The sequence below is a fragment of the Scylla paramamosain genome, unplaced genomic scaffold, assembly GCF_035594125.1.
Source record: "Scylla paramamosain isolate STU-SP2022 unplaced genomic scaffold, ASM3559412v1 Contig27, whole genome shotgun sequence".
Classification (NCBI taxonomy): Eukaryota; Metazoa; Arthropoda; class Malacostraca; order Decapoda; family Portunidae; genus Scylla; species Scylla paramamosain.
This window is the reverse complement of record NW_026973692.1, coordinates 645,001-665,000: the sequence shown is the minus strand read 5'-3', so window position 1 is coordinate 665,000 and position 20,000 is coordinate 645,001. Positions and strand designations below refer to the sequence as shown.

The following is a 20,000-nucleotide window of genomic DNA, read 5'->3' as shown; positions in this document are numbered from 1 at the left end:
GTGAGTCAGTCAGTCAGTCAGTCACATCACTCAGTCAGTCATTTAGTCAGTGAGTGAGTCAGTCACATCACTCAGTCATTTAGTCAGTGAGTCAGTGAGTCAGTCAGTCACATCACTCAGTCAGTCATTTAGTCAGTGAGTGAGTGAGTCAGTGAGTGAGTGAGTGAGTCAGTCAGTCACTCAGTCGCACAGTTAGTCAGTCATTCAGTCAGTCAGTCAGTCATGTCAGTCAGTCAGTCATTCATTCAGTCAGTCAGTCAGTCAGTCAGTCGGTCAGTCAGTCAGTCGCACAGTTAGTCATTCAGTCAGTCACATCTCTCTCTCTCTCTCTCTCTCTCTCTCTCTCTCTCTCTCTCTCTCTCTCTCTCTCTCTCTCTCTCTCTCTCTGTCTGTCTGTCTGTCTTAAGCGTCACCCAGTTTACAAAAATGACGTCACTACCTCTCCACCAATCACGGAGCTGGGAGGTAGTGACGTTATTTCCAGCAACCAATAGGAAGCCATTGTGATCTATGACGTCATAAGGAGTAGACCAGACAGACAGACAGACAAACAGACAAGAATATTATCAAAAGTTCAACCCTTTATATGTATGAATACAAAAATGAGATATAATATTTACTTAAAAAAACACATGTAAATATTTGTAATTAATTGATGTTTTCACCTGGGTTGTCTTAATAATCTCTCTCTCTCTCTCTCTCTCTCTCTCTCTCTCTCTCTCTCTCTCTCTCTCTCTCTCTCTCTCTCTCTCTCTCTCTTACTATTTTTTTTCCAATGTGTAATAATAGAAATTAGTGTGTGTGTGTGTGTGTGTGTGTGTGTGTGTGTAGAAAATACGATAAACTATAATAAAAATAAATACGAAGCCAGCAGCCACATTCACCCGAACACTAGGATTTGAGATCTTACAAATGATGAGATTATTACGCTTCTTTCCTTATTAGAGGGATTTCCCAGTAAATATGGACATCCAAAAAACACAACAAAATAAAAAATACACACATAGACAAGCAGGAAATACTAAAAACTAATAAAAATAAAGACGAAGCTAGCGCCATATTCACTCGAACACTTGGACTCGGCCAGACATCTGAGATTTTACAAATGGTGAGGTTATTACGCTTTCCTTTGTTATTGAAGGCATTTCTCAGTACCCAGGGACAGCAGGGGCGTCATGACTACCAGGGGGTCACGTGGGGGGCGGCAGGGGGCCCGTGAAATAAGAGAAAAAGTTGAGGTGGTGTTTACAGTAATTTTTCCTGTTTTGTGTGGGCACCACCAGCACCAGTAGCCAGATGGATGCCAAAGAGGAACATTCTAAGTTGGAAATATTCTGTTGTGAAATACTTTTAATGCCATGGCTTAGAAGTCACAGGACATTAAGATATGAATATGCTTAGAACATTTCCCACTCTGAATAACCTGATCTTTCATTGCTGAGAATATGTTGTGGCTTTGTTGCTGGCACACTGTACCCTTCAAGTAAAGGAACAAACAGCCAGGTAAACTATTCTTGTCTTGTTCACCCCAGCCCAGCTTGGCCTTCCAGCCTCCAGTGACACACACACACACACACACACACACACACACACACACACACACACACACACACACACACATGCACATGCACAAGGGATCTGTGCTGCTGTACACATCAGTGCTGGGCCCGCTGCCCACAACTCAACATAAAGTTGCTTGCTGGGTGTCACGTCAGTGGTGACGGCACACAACACCATGTCACAGATGGTGATGCTGCTGGTGCTCACATCACTAATGACACATTACAGCACATTGCACAGGAACACAGTGTAATGAAGAGGGGTGCTGGGCATCACATCAGTAGTGGTGGCACATGACAGCACAAAACAGCACGTCACAGAACATCACAGAACACAACAAGTTTATTGTGCTGTGCTCACAGACACCACAAAAATATTGCACTTCTCAACACAGAACAGCCACACACAGTAGTAGTATCATTGTAGTCATTCTGTACAATGCCTTTCCAGTCAAACTTTTTTTGGCTTTGAAGACCTCTGGTGAAAGTTGTGTTACATTTTACATATTTTTGCCTCAGAGAGTGCTACCATTGAGACCCATATTCAGGAATGCCTTGTTCTCTCACCCCAACTCTTCTAAGGCCACAGAGATAATCAGATTGGTTTTCAAGAATGTTTTTCCTGTTAAGAATGTAGAAATTTCGTTACTCTGTCACTAAAACCATAAAAATACCCTTAAAAACCCGTGTAGCTTCAAGTAGAGCCTTTTAAAAGTAGAGAAGGTGCAGTACAGGATTGTTTTGGAATATGATCATACATCCTGGCATGCACAAAGTTGTCATTGGAGACACAAAGGCCTTGAAAATTATCACATTTGTGTCACTTATTATGTGTTTGTGCCTCTGAATATATTGGTGTTATATTAGACATACCCTGGCATGCAGAAATTTGTCACTAGCCAGAGTGACCTGATTATTGCTCTCACATATATTTAAAAAGCAATACCACACTTAAAAAAAGAGAAAAACGTGAGCATTGTTCTGATGCCAGATTGTACTCACTGATAACATTATAAACACACTCTACCTTTGTATCATGAAAACAATGCCAATAAGTTTTCAGTGTGGTTTTTGCTGTCATGTATATAAAAACACTGTGACACTCAAAGGAAGAGAAATAGAAGTGTTTTTCTGACACTAAACCTTACTTTCAAAAGATTTAATGTTTAATGAAATAAACATGATTGATATTGACACTAAAAGGAGAGAAATATGATGCTGTTAGTGAGGGTGATAGATGATTATAGTGATAGTAAGAGTGAACGAGTAAGGGTGAGGGTGAAGTATTAGTGAGGGTGGGAATGAAGAGTGATAGATATCATAGTGAGAGTGAAGGTAGATATTTTAGTGAACTACTAAAACAGTCCTTACTGGACTGTTCAAACACAAGCCAGATGAAATGTCATCAAGCCAAGCCCAGCACTAATAGTGACTGTGTACAGTGTCGTAACACACACACACACACACACACACACACACACACACACACACACACACACACACACACACACACACACACACTATAAGCCTCTAGTTAGCATTGACACGCAGCAGACTGTTAAATAATGAAGCTCAGGTGACCACAAAACACACACACACACACACACACACACACACACACACACACACACACACACACACACACACACACACACTATAAGCCTCTAGTTAGCATTGACACGCAGCAGACTGTTAAATAATGAAGCTCAGGTGACCACAAAACACACACACACACACACACACACACACACACACACACACACACACACACACACACACACACATTCATCTACCATTGTTCATAATAAAGGTGTTTCTTAGAGTGAGCAGTGAGAGGTGACCAGAGGCAGCAATGGGCCACCTGAGAAATCATATCAAAAGAGCTAGGAAAGGACTAGATATAGATAGGGAGACAGGCAGGGCAGTTAATTGTGGGCTGAGCAACAGAGAGCATTGTTTATATCTGCTGGTAGTTACAATAATAACATTTGGGGCCAGTATTCTGAACCACTTTGCTCTCTCTCTCTCTCTCTCTCTCTCTCTCTCTCTCTCTCTCTCTCTCTCTCTCTCTCTCTCTCTCTCTCTCTCTCTCTCTCTCTCTCTCTCTCTCTCTCTCTCTCTCTCTCTCTCTCTCTCACCATGACTATTTTCCAAGGGCACAAAGATGATTAGCTAGGTTCTCAAGTGTTTCTCTTGTTGTTGATGTAAAATCTTGTTAATCTGTCACTAAAAGTAATAGAAACAGACTTGAAAACCCAGGTAGATTCACCATGACTATTTTCAAAGCCCACAGAGATGATTAGCTAGGTTCTCAAGAGTGTTTCTCCTGTTAATAATGTAGAAATCTTGTTAATCTGTCACTAGAACCTTAAAAACATTGTTAAAGTCTCATGCAACTTCAAGTAGAGCCTTTGAAAAGTAGTGGAGGTGCAGCACAGGAGTCTTTCAGAATATAGGCCTAGTTTGTGGTCCATCAATGGTCCAGGGAAGGAGGGAGGGATTCGTTGATGGCAAGTTATCATATATACAGGTACCGGCAGAGGTACAGTCCCATTATGAACAGACACTGATACAAGATTGGTGCAATGTTGGCAATAGTCTCTGTCAAGGTGTTTGGATGTATGGATGTGGGTATTGGGACTTAATGCATCAGGGATTGTGGTGTGGTATGTACAGGGTAGTGTTTGTGGTAGTGGTTGTAGTTGTGGAGTTAGCAGGCAAGGGAGGACTGAGTTAAGGTGTTGTAGAAGGTGTGAGGTGTATTGTATGGGAGAGGAAATGTTGATGTAAGCAGTTAGAGGGTCTGCTGTTACTGCTGCTGCTGTTAAACTTTACGTGTGGGACAGGCAGAAAACACTTACAGGTCTATACATCCTTCAGGACCACATGTGTACTAACATATACATACAAAACTGTATACATACCATACATGGGTACATACAAGCTTTATACAAAGATACTGCACCAAGTATTATAGCCTTCCTAACAACAGTAACATCACTCATCTCCTCAAGTGAAAGTGAGATGCCTTGCCCTTTTGTGATTTGCTGACCACCACCACCGCCAAAATTCACATAGGAAAACTATGCCCTTGTTATTGTTAGCCTTCAGTAAACACACACACACACACACACACACACACACACACACACACACACACACACACACACACACACACACACAGAAGCGCGAACAAATAGAATGAATTCAGTGAAGACGTTGTCAATGCCATAACTGTCCATGCTTTTAAGACCAAACTGGATAGATATAGAGACGGGATACTATGAGATTACTCCCCTCCCGTAAACCACAACTAGGTAAACACACACACACACACACACACACACACACACACACACACACACACACACACACACACACACACACACACAGAAAGAGCAATGCATTAAAATCATTTATAGATTATAGATCCACAGAATCACACACATGTAGAGAGGTATGAACATTTTATATAATTTCAAGAATGTATGTAAAAAAAACAATCTAGGAAGGAATTAGCCATGGGAAAGTTTACCTTAATAAGAAAGCAAAGCAAAAATGTCTCCACTGATAGAAATATATATATAAGAATTGAGTAAAATGGAAGTGTGTGGCTAGCTGTGGTGTGTCTAAGCTCCTGGGGTGCAGCAGGTTGGTCCACAAGGCTGTCCCTTTCCACCAGGGGCCAACAGGGTTGGTGTGTGTGTGTGTGTGTGTGTGTGTGTGTGTGTGTGTGTGTGTGTGTGATGCTTTGCTTGAGCTTGCCAGGTATATAGATAGATAGACATATAGATAGACTACCGCTACTGCTATTCTCCACCAGGAACCAACATGGCTGCAAGTATAAATGATGTCATTCACCTACAGTCGTCTGCTGGTCACCCAGCCAGCCATTACCCTATGGAAAGAGCTCAGAGCTTATAGTGACCGATCTTTGGGTAGGACTGAGACCACTCACACACCACACACCAGGACAGCGAGGTAACAACCCCTCGGGTTACATCCCGTACCTACTTGCTGCAAGGTGAACAGGGGCTACACATTAAGAGGCTCACCCATTTGGCTTGCTGCACCTTGGATTTGAACCCGGGCCTTCTTGAGTGTGAGCTGAGCATGCTAATCACTACACTACGTGGTGTGTGTGTGTGTGTGTGTGTGTGTGTGTGTGTGTGTGTGTGTGTGTGTGTGTGTGTGTGTGTGTGTGTGTGTGTGCTACTTTGTTTAAGCTAGCCAGGTACATAGATAAATAGATAGATAGACTACCATTACTACTGCTATTCCTTCCCACCAGGGGCTGACAGGATTGAGAGTGTGAATGTGTGTGTGTGTGTGTGTGTGTGTGTGTGTGTGTGTGTGTGTGTGTGTGTGTGTGTGTGTGTGTGTGTGTGTGTGTGTGTGTGTGTGTGTGTGTGTGTGTATATAGTCTGTAGTGCCTTGTCTGGGCTGTTCTGTGTGATATTGCTGGCCTGGTATATTAAAGAGAAGCAAGATAGATTCATGGACAAGGCAGATGAAATGGTGCTAGTGGTACTGATGTATACAAGTGATGGTTACAAAGTTTATGAGGCACATCAAAAGCTCAAAATTGTTGTAAGGAACTGGCAACATTATGTTGACAAACTGTGGATGGAGGCAAGACTGGGAAAGGATGTAATGTTGTGTAGTGAAGTATTGGAGTACCTGTCTGCACTGGAATATGATGGAATGTGAGGCAGACAGTGATGGATAGATGCACAGATAGATAGATTACTAGAGAGAGAAAAAAATAGAGAGAGGGAAATCTAGGAAAGATATATAGATAGATTACTAGAGAGAGAAAGAGAGAGAGATGATAAAGATAGATAGATAACTAGAGAGAGAGAGAGAGAGAGAGAGAGAGAGAGAGATCTAATAATGCTGTTCAAATAAGTAGATAATATAAAACACTTCAGAGGAACAGCGATCATGAAAAAGCAATAATGAATGATAACAAGCAAACCAGAAACAATTGATGCATGAATATTGTTCAAATATCAAGCTTCTCATGAGTATGCTGTGCAGTTTGGAGTGGAGCTTCAATAGGCAGACAATACACAGGAGAATAGAAAAATACATTATGAGAGGACAGTGTGAACTCAAAACACACACGCCTACACACACACACACACACACACACACACAGATAGATAGATAGATAGATAGATAGATTTATTGACTACACAATCATATTACAGCAAACAAAACTAAAACAAAAACTAAAATACAAAAAAATATCCACAGCAGTAGTCCATTAATAATTGTAGTCCACAATATTCTAAATCATTAAATAAATATTCTTGCAATGCAGCAAAAGAACTCCCAAAATACAAAATAAAAAAATTTTTTCTCTACCCAAAAATAGACATTACCAGACACACACACACACACACACACACACACACACACACACACACACACACACACACACACACACACACACACACACACACACACACACACACACACCACAACTTTAGGGCATCACCACCACTACCACTACCACAGAACAAAGCTAGTATATCAGTCAGTGGTATTTTTTTTATTCTTGTTATTTATTTATTTATTTATTTATTTACTCATTTATTTATTATTATTTTTGTATCCAGTGCATCCACCTTCACTTCAGAAAACAAGGACACTGCTTATGTGGCTTGTTTATCTTATATATTTTTGGCAAGACATAAATTTGCAGTAAAACCTGTAGGTTTTACTGCATGAATGTCTGTCTGTCTGTCTATACATATGTATGTATAAATAGAGTTATGTTTACCACAGTGAGAGAGAGAGAGAGAGAGAGAGAGAGAGAGAGAGAGAGAGAGAGAGAGAGAGAGAGAGAGAGAGAGAGAGAGATGTGCATGTATATCTGTAACAATAGCAAGTGTGATGATCTCCCAGTATGGTTTAATGTGTGCATGTATATCTGTAACAATAGCAAGTGTGATGATCTCCCAGTATGGTTTAATGAGGTTCATAATCTTAAATGCTTCACTGCCCCATGGTGACAACTTTTCACAGACCACAGAGATGATTATCCAGGTTCTCAGGGGTGTTTTTCCAATACAGACAGAATCATTATCAAATTATCACAGGAATCATTGTGACACCCTTGACAACTCTGTTAACTTTCCTAGCAGTTTGTTAACTAACTTTTTACTGCTGTTGTCATCATTTCTATTAATATTGATAAAAACACAAGAGCACAAGGGTTGGTACAGGAAGCCATCAGGCTTACATTTGGTGGTCCTTGTACAAAACGTGCTTACTTACTTTCACCTATTATCCTCATCCATAAATTTGGCTGGTCCACTTCTAAAGCTCCTTAATGACTCAGCCCTAACAACATCAAAAGATATGAAAATAATGGAGCCATCAGGCCTACACATGGCAGTCCTTTGTATAAATAATACCTACCTATTTTCACCTGTCATCCCTATCCATAGATTTACTCAGCACTAACAGTCTGATTACTGAGTCTGTTCTAGTCATCCAACACTCTCTTTGAGAGCCAGTTCCTTTTTATCTTTTTTTAAATCTAATTGCAATGCTTGAACCCATTATTTCTTGTCCTATCCTGATTACTATTATAAGTAACAGTGGAGAAACATTTGAATTTAAAAAATAGTCAGGATGAAGAACTGAAGCATTTAAGTGAAGCCTCTGTGTGTCTGTAATAATGTGTCCTTATCTCTTGTTTAGATTTTGTAATACCATGTCCTATATTTGGTCCTTAATGTTACTATTATCACTGGTCTAGGTTTTATAATTCCATGCCTTATATTTCATCCTTATCTTTGGTCTACATTTTGCAACACCATGTCTTTTCTTTAACTTTGTAACTCCACATCCTCATCTTTTCCTGACGTGTACCACTGTGTCATATCACAGGTGATGTTCGTGGCCTCCCCAGCTTCAGAATCGGTCCTTGGGCAGCGTGGACATCTCAGACTCGTGAAGGAACTGCATCTCCTGCAGCTCCATCAGCTTGCCGTGATCCTTGATGTGGGCATAGTTGGCAGCAAGACACATCAGATAGTGCACCTGTGGGAGGTAAATAACACACACACACACACACACACACACACACACACACAGAGTGAGAGAGTGAGTACGTATTATTGGGAACACTAACCTGGTATAAGAAATGCATTAAATGCTCAAGTAAAAAAAATAATGAAAATAATAAATAAATAAATAAGTAAAACACACACACAAACACACACACACATACACAGTTTTGCATTTTCATCATTCAGTCTTGTACCAAGTTAGTTTTTCATTGGAGCATGTAGAGAATATGAGAGAGAGAGAGAGAGAGAGAGAGAGAGAGAGAGAGAGAGAGAGAGAGAGAGAGAGAGAGAGTGAGAGTACTACTGGGAACACCCTAATCTGGTATAATAAATGCATGAATAAACAAAAAAAAAAAAGACTGACTGATGAACCTAACACCAGTATGAGAAAGTGTTAACCTTCAGGTAAAAGAAATTAAATAAATAAATAAAATAACACACACAAGAGAGAGAGAGAGAGAGAGAGAGAGAGAGAGAGAGAGAGAGAGACCAACAAAAGACCATCACCACTTACCAGGGAAAGAATGACAAGAAGGGCAGAGGCAGTGGCCAAGAGACACAATATTTCTCCATTGTTGACAAAATCCTTACAGAACAGCTTCCTCTTGCCTCCCGAACACACCCGCTTCTCCTCCTCAATGGTGGTGCAGGGGAACAGAAACCCTGCAGTGGGAGAACAATTATAATGTCTGTTTATAATCATTAAGTGGACTGAGTTATGTTAGTTAATATTTGATGTTTGCATCTGAGAATTTTTTAACTTCTTTTCTCCTTCTTTCTGTCATCTCTGTTCATATACCAAAATCATGTTCTCTATTTATTCCCTGTGTGTCTTTCCATAATATATCCTTCAAAGGGGAAGACAAACCTGAAGGAGTCTTTTATTAATTCATGTCCTTTCTCTCCTTTTCCTCTCTCTCTCTCTCTCTCTCTCTCTCTCTCTCTCTCTCTCTCTCTCTCTCTCTCTCTCTCTCTCTCTCTCTCTCTCTCTCTCTCTCTCTCTCTCTCTCTCTCTCTCTCTCTCTCTTCAAAGCATCTTCCTTAAGCTTCACTTCCTCCTCCTCCTCCTCCTCCTCCTCCTCCTCCTCCTCCTCCTCCTCCTCCTCCTCCTCCTCCTCCTCCTCCTCCTCCTCCTCCTCCTCCTCCTCTCCTTCTTCCTCCTCCTCCTTCTCCTCTTTCTCCTTATTCCTTATCGTCTGGTCTATTATCTCTCTCTCTCTCTTTCTCTCTCTCTCTCTCTCTCTCTCTCTCTCTCTCTCTCTCTCTCTCTCTCTCTCTCTCTCTCTCTCTCTCTCTCTCTCTCTCTCTCTCTCTCTCTCTCTCTCTCTCTCTCTCAGTATGATGAAAATACTTTGAAAAACACACCAAAGAATAGAGGGGTATGTTTCAAAGTTTGAATACAGTATAATAATAATTGGATGATTAATAAGTAAGGAGAAAGGACAAGGGTAACAAAAGAAAAACAGTGCAAAAATTAATCGCTGCACAAATCGCTGCACAAGACTTTCTTCTTTCTCTCACCCCTATTCTGTCCACCTCTCTAACACAGGAGTTAACCAGTATTCTCAATCATCAATCCATCATTCTTTGCCTGAGGAGGGAATTGATGCTGTGTTGACCCTTGACAGTGACGTCCCTCATGAGGAGAATATGAATTCTACAGAACTTGCCCATAGAAAGACCAAAACTGTTACTGCTGCCACTACCACCACTGCCACCGCTTCCACTGCCACCAAAAGCCCAACTGTGCAAAGAATCCTGGACCTCCTCAATGAAATGGAGTCCACCAGTCAGCTGGAGTACTCTAGCCTTCAAAAGTTCCATCTGTGTCCATTGTGTTTGGGTAAACTTATCACTGTATGAGGGGACAAGTATCAGTGTATGGTTACTATATACTCATTTGTACTTAAAAATGTCATGTCACATCATTCTCTCTCTCTCTCTCTCTCTCTCTCTCTCTCTCTCTCTCTCTCTCTCTCTCTCTCTCTCTCTCTCTCTCTCTCTCTCTCTCTCTCTCTCTCTCTCTCTCTCTCTCTCTCTCTCTCTCTCTCTCTATTAATCTCTTATTCCCTTTTCTTCCTTTCTTCCTTCCCTCCTATCTTTGTTTCTCCCTCCTCCTCCTCCTCCTCCTTCCTCCTCCTCCTCCTCCTCCTCCTCCTCCTCCTCCTCCTCCTCCTCCTCCTCCTCCTCCTCCTCCTCCTCCTCCTCCTCCTCCTCCTCCTCCTCCTCCTCCTCCTCCTCATTCATTCTACCTAACAAGAAATAATGGATTCAAGATTATACCCAAACGTTTTAAATCCCACAAGGCCAAACATTTTTTCTTTAATCGTATAGTAAATATATGGAATAAACTTCCTGCAGAAATTGTCAACACCAATACTATTGAATCAGTTCATCCTAAATATGTGCACTTTCTGTTTTTCCACAGAGCAATAAGAAATTAGAATTGACTGAGAAACCAGAAAAGGGACTGCACTTGAAAAAGCACAAGAACCAAGAAATTACATCATTAAATGAAATGACAACAAATCTAAAGTAAGAATTTATGTAGCTTTCATTTTGGTTTACATTGTGAAAGGTAACAGTAACATGGATATGTTTTTATATTGAAATCTTTCTCTGATTGCATACAAATGGTACCAATCAACAAATAATAATGTAATACTTACAAGGTGGGAATTCCAATCACTGGTAGATAAAATGAACCACCATTCTAGAGTGTACATAACTAAGGAATTAATATACTGGTTAACTATCACACCAGCATGAACAGAATAACAACAATTGTTGAGTAGAGTCTATAGGAGGCAGGGAAGGAGGCATGTAGTCAGTTTTAGAGAGCAGTTATTATGAAATCAGCTGTAGAATATTCCTAAGATGCAATACTACTGGAGTCTGTCAGCTTGAAGACAGTTTATTAAAGAAGGGAAGTTCATGAGATATAAAGCCTTTGATTATTCAGTTTCATTTCCAAAGTAACATTTATTTATTGGTGTGTTGCTTCCTGTAAATAGTAAAGCCTTGACAGCACTGCATCTCTCACACCACGCTGTAACTGTTGAGAGAACCATAACCCTTAGAGAGAGGAGGAGGGAATCCTTAGTTTATGTTCAGTAAAGCCCTGTATTCTTGTCATGGCAATGTAGAATGGAGGCGTCATTGGTTTATGTTCAGTAAAGTCCTGTATTCTTGTCATGGCAATGTAGAATGGAGGCGTCATATTGGTCACACACTGTTCTAATGTATGTGCACTTGCCACGCTGTTCACCAGGCAGGAGGCGTTGCAGAAAGAGCGCGAGATCACTGTGTTGTGGGAGAAGACAGAGTCCCTTAGTGGTCAGCTGGTGACGGTCCACAACCACAGCCACTTTGAAGAGAATGGCCTGAGCCACGACCACCTTGCTCAAGAAAATATCACGTTGACAGAGCTGATTAAAGAACTAGAAGATAAGCTCAAACTTTCAAAGGTACCACAAGTGTCTTTGTATATTAGTTTGGTTTACTTTGTAAGATTAATCATTACTGAAAACAATACATGGAGTACGTGAGGTTGTGTGTTTGTTTATGCATGGAGACAGTTTCCTTAAAAATGGGTGGAGAGTACTATGGTGCTTTAGATGTAGAAGGATGAGTGGAAGGAATGCTTGGAGTGTGCAAGGCTCAAGTGTATGCAGAAGAGCACTGACAGGAGTGTGAGGACTACTCTGTCATGACCATGTCTTTAAGACATGAACAAATGATGCAGTGTGGGAATCATGAAGGTGTAAAAATGCAGGATATGGATGGGATGCTACATCAGCAGCTTTTGTCATTAAGGCTGGTAAAGTGAAAGATTTGTTAATCACTTTGGTCTTTAGTTGATGCTTCTGGTGAGGCTTTCCTGTTTAAACTTGGCATAATATATATAAAATGATGTGGCATGTTAAACAAGTTAACTTACTGCCTTCTTGTGTCTTTCACAGATAGAAATCAAAGACGTCACAAGACAGAATAGTGAGCTGCATGCACTTATCACAGAGTATAAAGTCACTCCCTCAGAGGAAAAAGACAAGGATGGCATGTCTTCATGTGAGAACTCAGAAGCTAAATGTGAGCTACCATCCACATGAATATATATTTGTATATCAAACTGACATTCTCCATGGAGGGAGGCTTTCCAAAGTGCACACACACACACACACACACACACACACACACACACACACACACACACACACACACACACACACACACACACACACACACACACACACACACACACACACACACACACACACACACACACACACATCTCTGCATCAGGACTCAACAGCCAGACTGATAAACAATTACTTCACCCAAGATGATCAGCTGATAGGATTAGCTGTGGATGAGCCTCCTGTGGTGACTAGGAGTACAAAAGCCAGCAGCTAATTTTGGGAGCTGCCAGTCATCATGGTCCTGGTGTCTGAGGTGCTGCTTTTGCATTTTCCCATTCATGGGTTGAGGCCACATCACATTTATTCATTCACAGTTGCTCTTAGTTATCTCTGTTACAAGTTTAAATTTTTCCTGGCTCCACAGACATTTCTGGTGCATCTAACCCTCTCTCCATTGCCCTTCTATTTCCCTTAGTCTTATACCCACTTCTTACATTACGTCTAATTACTTCCATTGGTCATTCTTGTCTGGCCCTCTGTTGCATCAATTTTTCACCTCCAGGTACAGATACCAAGGGGAAATTGCTGGGTCAAGTGGCTACACTGACATCTGAGGTTAGCAGGTTGGAGAGTGAGTGCAGCAGTCTTCAGGTTCAGCTAGACTGTGAGAGGGATAAGTATAACAAACTGCTGGGAGAATCTCTTGCTCATGAAAAGTTGTCTGAAGATGTCATAACTGAACCAAAAGGTAAGAAAGTTTATATTCTCTAATAATAAAGCAAATAATTTTTCCTCACTGATGCTCAATTTTTTTAATTAATAACAAAATAAAAGCATTGTTATTGGATTTGTTTATTGAGGCTGTATTAAGAAAAGTTGAGAGAAACAAACTTATTGTTTTATCAGGAGAAACAACAAGATTGGGAGGAACTGAGCTTGAATAGAAGCTGCAACTGAATCATCTGTAAAAGTGAAGTGGAGGAAGTGTTTACTGTTTACTGTATGCCATTTCCTTGGTCTTTTAATGAAGAATTTTATCCTTTTTCAGGTGACTACATCACCATCTACCAGTTGCAGCGAGGAGTGATGAAGCAGCAAGCTCGAGAACGCCAGTTAGACCTTGCCAGCCTCCATCATGAATGAGAGGAAATGAAGCAAAACCACTCAGCAGGTTAGTGCTCTCTTTTGCATCTCACACTCTTCTTATTCAATTGCTGGCAGATTAGTGATTTCTGCTGCATCTCACACACTTCTTATTCAATTGCTGGCAGGTTAGTGATCTCTGCTGCATCTCACACACTTCTTATTCAATTGCTGGCAGGTTAGTGATCTCTGCTGCATCTCACACACTTCTTATTCAATTGCTGGCAGGTTAGTGATCTCTGCTGCATCTCAAACGGTTCTTATTCAGGTGTTAACCAAAGTACTAAGCCTTCATATCATTACCTTGCTCTGTGATGGAGGCTACACCATCTGGCATCTAGCTGAGATTTAATGTTGCAGCAAAGCTTCCATATGAGTTCATGTAGAGCAAAATGTTTTCAAATGCCAGGGAAGTAGTGTAATGTAACCTTCCAGAGAAATCTACCCCTCATTTATTAGTTAACAGGAGTGTTTAATGTACTTAATGTGATTAGCCAGGATCAAGGGTCAACTTCTTCACTGACCATTTAGTCTCAGGTGATGTATCTGTCCTCCATGAGTCACCAGAGACACATAAGGTGTTGTAAGTGAAATTTCATCTATTAGATTTATTCAAAATGTGAATTAACACAGTTGTTTCCTGCAGGATTTGATATCAAAGCTGGTGCAGGAAAAGGAAGCAGATCATGACCTTGAGCAGCTCGAGAAGATAAGCAGCGTCCTTAAGAGTTCAGTTGCTATCATTAGCAGTGTTGGTGAGTAGTAAAAACTGAGCCATCTTATGAAGTGCAACAAAACATTATTATTATCTTCATAATTTTCTTGAAATAAACAGATTTCTGTGGCATGTTGCTCATTAGCACTTTAATATCAGATAACACCAGTTATTTATGTAATGATGTAATGTACTAAGTAGATGAAATACAAATGGCATCTGCTAACACTCTTGATGTGGAACAGGAACCAGTGAGTCTGAGACACCCACCAGCAGTGGAAAGGTGGCTGACGAGCGCCTCAAGCACTCTGAAAAGGTGGAGCAACAACAAGAAACAGAAAATTGCATCCATCATTCTTTGCCTGAGGAGGGAATTGATGCTCTGTTGGCCCTTCACACTGATGTCCCTCATGAGGAGGGAGAATATGAATCCTACAGAACTTGCCCATAGAAAGACCAAAACTGTTACTGCTGCCACACTGCCACCACTTCCACTGACACCAAAAGCCCAACTGTGCAGAGAATCCTGGACCTCCGCAATGAAATGGAGTCCACCAGTCACCTGGAGCACTTTAGCCTCCAAAAGTTCCATCCGTGTCCATTGTGTTTGGGTAAACTTATCACTGTATAAGGGGACAAGTATCAGTGTATGGTTACTATATACTCATTTGTACTTAAAGATGTCATGACACATCATTCTCTCTCTCTCTCTCTCTCTCTCTCTCTCTCTCTCTCTCTCTCTCTCTCTCTCTCTCTCTCTCTCTCTCTCTCTCTCTCTCTCTCTCTCTCTCTCTCTCTCTCTCTCTCTCTCTCTCTCTCTCTCTCTCTCTCTCTCTCTCTCTCTCTCTCTCTCTCTTTCTTTCTTTCTTTCTTTCTTTCTTTTGTTGCATATTTTACTGCTTTACATTCCTCCCCACAGTATTTTTTCATCTACTTTATGACTGCAGTAGTTTTATCATCCCAGTGTATGCCGTATCCACTCTGAAACTGTAATTCACCAATCAGCTCAAATGTGTCTCAGTTTTGATAATCATTAATTTGTTTCAGCTACACAACCACTCTGATAAGGGACAAAATCTACTTCACCAGTCATTATGACAAAATACTCTTCCTAAGACATTTCTTATTTTCTCTTCTCAAGTGACCTGTCCATCTATCTAAGGTACCACATAACATTTAGAACTTACAATATTGCATTTAATTCATGAACATTTTTTTGTCTATGTAGACTTGAAATTGTATTGCGTATAGACTTGAAATGTATTGGGAGTTTTCTCTATCTCTCATTCTATACCTAACACCTGTTCCTAAGAATCCCCAGGTGATAGCCATGGTGACTGGCTGGTCTCCTACTGAGTGGCTGGGGTTTTCCAAAAGTGAGGGTTGGTGTTCTATACCATACCATGTGCCCTGTTTGTATTCCTTCTCTATCCTCTGTATTATATTCTATGTAAAGATGGTGCTGGGATGGGATCTACTTCTTATTCCCTAAAAGTGATGAGGAGTGACACTGGGCAGCATTAATTTGCTCCTTAGAGATGGCTGGGTTCCTGTGGATGAGTGGGCCATGCTGTGCTTTGTCAAGGATGGTGTTTGGTATTGTGATGACTCTTGCCACAATCAAGTGTCTCCCACAGAGTAGTGGAGTACCTATGTATGGTGTTGACCCAAGCTGTCCAGGTCTCATCCAATGCCTTAATATGATTTACATGATCAAAATGGTTTAACTCACCATTTAATCAGCTGACTGATTTCAATGGAGAAGTATGTAATGTGTTGTAGCCTAACCATCCCTGCCAGCATGGTCAGACTCTTGGTAGTAACCTGAAATGCTCCTAGGTAGTGAGTATCATTGCACATAATGATCTTTACTTTGTCAGTAATTCAATGATACTGAATATTACTCTACTGGATTTTGCTCAGCACTGCTTGGTAACTTTTGGCCATAATCCCAGGTCTGGAATGATATGAAGCCATGTTTTTACATTCCATATGAAACAGGCAAGCACTATGCTTTGCCTGACTGATACCTGTACTTTGCATTTATGACCCCAGGTAGTTCATCAGTCTCTCTCTCTCTCTCTCTCTCTCTCTCTCTCTCTCTCTCTCTCTCTCTCTCTCTCTCTCTCTCTCTCTCTCTCTCTCTCTCTCTCTCTCTCTCTCTCTCTCTCTCTCTCTCTCTCTCTCTCTCTCTCTCTCTCTCTCTCTCTCTCTCTCTCTCTCTCTCTCTCTCTCTCTCTGTTTGGAATTATACTGTATATTAGGAAATATCATTAAAGAGTGTGTGTGTGTGTGTGTAAAAAGTGTTTGCATTATTGTGCATTTGATGTTATAGCCCCAGGTTCTTAAAGTTTTCTGGTTTCATGATTTATAAAGATTGCTATTTTTAATAAAGTTATTGAAATTGTTATTGAGTGTTTGTATTGAACTCATTAGCTTTGTAATAGTGTGCGTCTCATCATGCATTCATTAATGATGTAGAGTGGAAATGTCCACTCCTATCATGCATAATATCAATGCATTATTGGTTTATGTTGTTATTTGTGTATAAATTGTAAAGTTATGCCAGTCTATTTTAGTACAAACTAAATATCGGCTGGAAGAGAGGACAGGTAATGGCACACTAAAACACAGGAAGGGACAATGATATAACCATCCAATTTAACAATACACAGAGGAAGAAGAATGAGAAAGCAATAAAAATGGATTATTTAATGGATGATTAATAGACCCTCATTTGTAATCTTATTTCAGGCAAGAATATTAAAAGAGACAGCTGGCTTGCCCTTTGTACTTGTTCATACGTGACAGAATGAGAGATCTAGGGGTGGGGGTGACACCTGGAAATGGGTATGATTCACGAAGGGATTGATTTATTGCTTGACTGGCTGATTAAGAAAAGAAGGCGTGGTAGTGGAGGGTGGGGGGAAAGGCGCCCCAACTTTCCAGTCGTATATGGAGTCGAAGGGAGTTCTACAGGATTATTCATGTATTTGTTGCTTTTAGCTGTGAATTATCTGGTGGTGTAATTGTTATGACCCCGTAAGTTGATTTACTATTCATTTCGTCTTTCTGAACGCAAAATAACATGTTACTTGTACTTCTGCCTGTTGTACACTTTCCTAAACGCAATTTAGGTCTTATTAATGTGGCATTTAAGCAGATTCACTCAGGGAATGAGAAGTAAATGATAGCTATCAAGCAGTAGATTAACTCTCTCTCTCTCTCTCTCTCTCTCTCTCTCTCTCTCTCTCTCTCTCTCTCTCTCTCTTAATACGATATCTAATATAAAGAAGCAATAATATTTAAGCAAGTACACACAGTAATCTTATAGTAATTTAATGAAAACAATACCAGCAAAGAAAAATATGAGAAAATGCATAATTTACTACGAAATCCAAAATGCGAAAAAAAACCTTGCCAAATTGAACCGTCCCACGAAGGTTATGGATGGAGTTTTGATGCAATGAGCCTCAGTTATACTTAAAACACTCAACAAATATAACACCTGCCAAAATAAATGAATAAATAAATAAAATAAATCAATAAATCAAAATAAAAACGCGAGAAAACCTTTAAATTATCACAACGCGAAAAATACACACACGCCAAACTGGATGCGTCATTACTTAATAGTCATTGGAACTGTTATCCCCCCAATAGTTTATAGCCAACCCCCCTCCCCCCACCTTCCCTGCCTTGAGGAACACCTTCACTTATGTCCTGCTATTGTCGTGCTATTGGCTAGATTTGAGCATTTTAACCTCGAATTTCACATACACGTACATATTTATCTCTATCTCCTTGCAATAATTATAATAGTCTTCCTGGCTTAATTTTTGTTTATTCATTATTCCTTATGTGCTTATTAATTGTCATTTGTCTAATTCCCTATGTTTTAGTCTCGGTACTTTAGTTTTTTTTTTTTTTTTTTTTTTTTTTTTTTTTTTACTTTCCGACTCTGGCCCTTGCAATGAAGGGGCTTAATTGTTTATTTACTGTTCCTTACGTGTTTATTGATTATATGTGAGCTATTTATTTGATATTCATGATTTTTTAAAACTACGTATTTCTTGATATGATAGTTTTATCTTTTCGTGTTTTCTGGCTTAAGTTTTGTTTATTATTCCTTGTTTGTGTTATTAGGTAAATAATAATTATTCGTCTTATTTCTCGTAGTTTAATGGAATTTTTAGCACTTTAATGAGTTCCTCACCAGTCATTTTATTCGAGTGAGAGAGAGAGAGAGAGAGAGAGAGAGAGAGAGAGAGAGAGAGAGAGAGAGAGAGAGAGAGAGAGAGAGAGAGTGTCTAAATGGATAAAAAAAAAAAAAAAATCAGTTACAGTATTTTATTTATATACAAGAAAATGCATGATAATAATAATAATAACAATAATAATAATAATAATAATAATATTTAAATACAAGGAAAATATGTAATAATAATAATAATAATAATAATAATAATAATAATAATAATAATAATAATATTTAAATACAAGGAAAATATGTAATAATAATAATAATAATAATAATAATAATAATAATAATATTTAAATACAAGGAAAATATGTAATAATAATAATAATAATAATAATAATATTTAAATACAAGGAAAATGTAATAATAATAATAATAATAATAATAATAATAATAATAATAATAATAATAATAATATTTAAATACAAAGAAAATATGTAATAATAATAATAATAATAATAATAATAATAATAATAATAATAATAATAATAATAACTGCTTTTATCTTACACAGATAAATAGTTTTTATAAATAGTTTATTGACCATAAACATTGTGTACATACACACAAAATTAAATAGAACAAGTAAAAATTTCAAAATGTAGTGAGTGACACACAGAAGACTGGTGACAAAACCTACTAAAGTCCATTAAATGATTGGCTGTCTCAAGTTTCCACATCATCAGTTGAACACACTGCTCCTTAGCACTCAGAGATGGACAAGCTTTTTCATGGCTTGTGTCAATGGAGACAACACGTGTAGGGGATTTATTTGTTCTGTTTTTTCTCGTCCTACTCACTCTTCCTCTTGAGCCACGCCGGCTTCTTGTTATTCAGCACATGCTTGTGCTTCCTGAACACCGGTCTCATACTGGATAGAGACAGTAATGTATGGAGGTTTGACCATAACATCCCTACTACAGTGGCTCAGAGCCACACCATCACTTGTTGCTTGTCCACTAGTAAATAATGAAGACTGCAACCCTCATGCCAGCTACACTATACAAGTATTTACAAATTAATGGTTGGATTTTCAAAAGATCTCTGATACAAGAAAGCTTATAAATATTGTGAAAGCTTCTAGTCAATGTTATATCA

The 20,000-nt window shown here is 39.4% G+C and overlaps 1 protein-coding gene across 1 annotated transcript; it reads left to right on the top strand.

The window, feature by feature from the left end:
• The first annotated feature begins 1,029 nt into the window (after positions 1-1,029).
• On the top strand, positions 1,030-14,680 carry LOC135097636 (uncharacterized). Its single transcript, XM_063999590.1, has 8 exons — positions 1,030-1,108; positions 8,463-8,624; positions 11,073-11,179; positions 11,916-12,111; positions 12,607-12,733; positions 13,346-13,531; positions 13,832-13,954; positions 14,573-14,680. Exons 1-7 carry the CDS (start codon positions 1,106-1,108, stop codon positions 13,924-13,926), a joined length of 876 nt encoding a protein of 291 aa, XP_063855660.1. The 5' UTR covers positions 1,030-1,105; the 3' UTR covers positions 13,927-13,954; positions 14,573-14,680.
• Positions 14,681-20,000: the final 5,320 nt, after the last annotated feature.

Excerpts from the sequence above, each read along its gene's own strand:
- LOC135097636 (XM_063999590.1), top strand. Across the intron at positions 11,180-11,915 it reads GAAATGACAACAAATCTAAA|GCAGGAGGCGTTGCAGAAAG; the intron begins GTAAGAATTTAT and ends GCTGTTCACCAG. Across the intron at positions 13,532-13,831 it reads TGTCATAACTGAACCAAAAG|GTGACTACATCACCATCTAC; the intron begins GTAAGAAAGTTT and ends ATCCTTTTTCAG.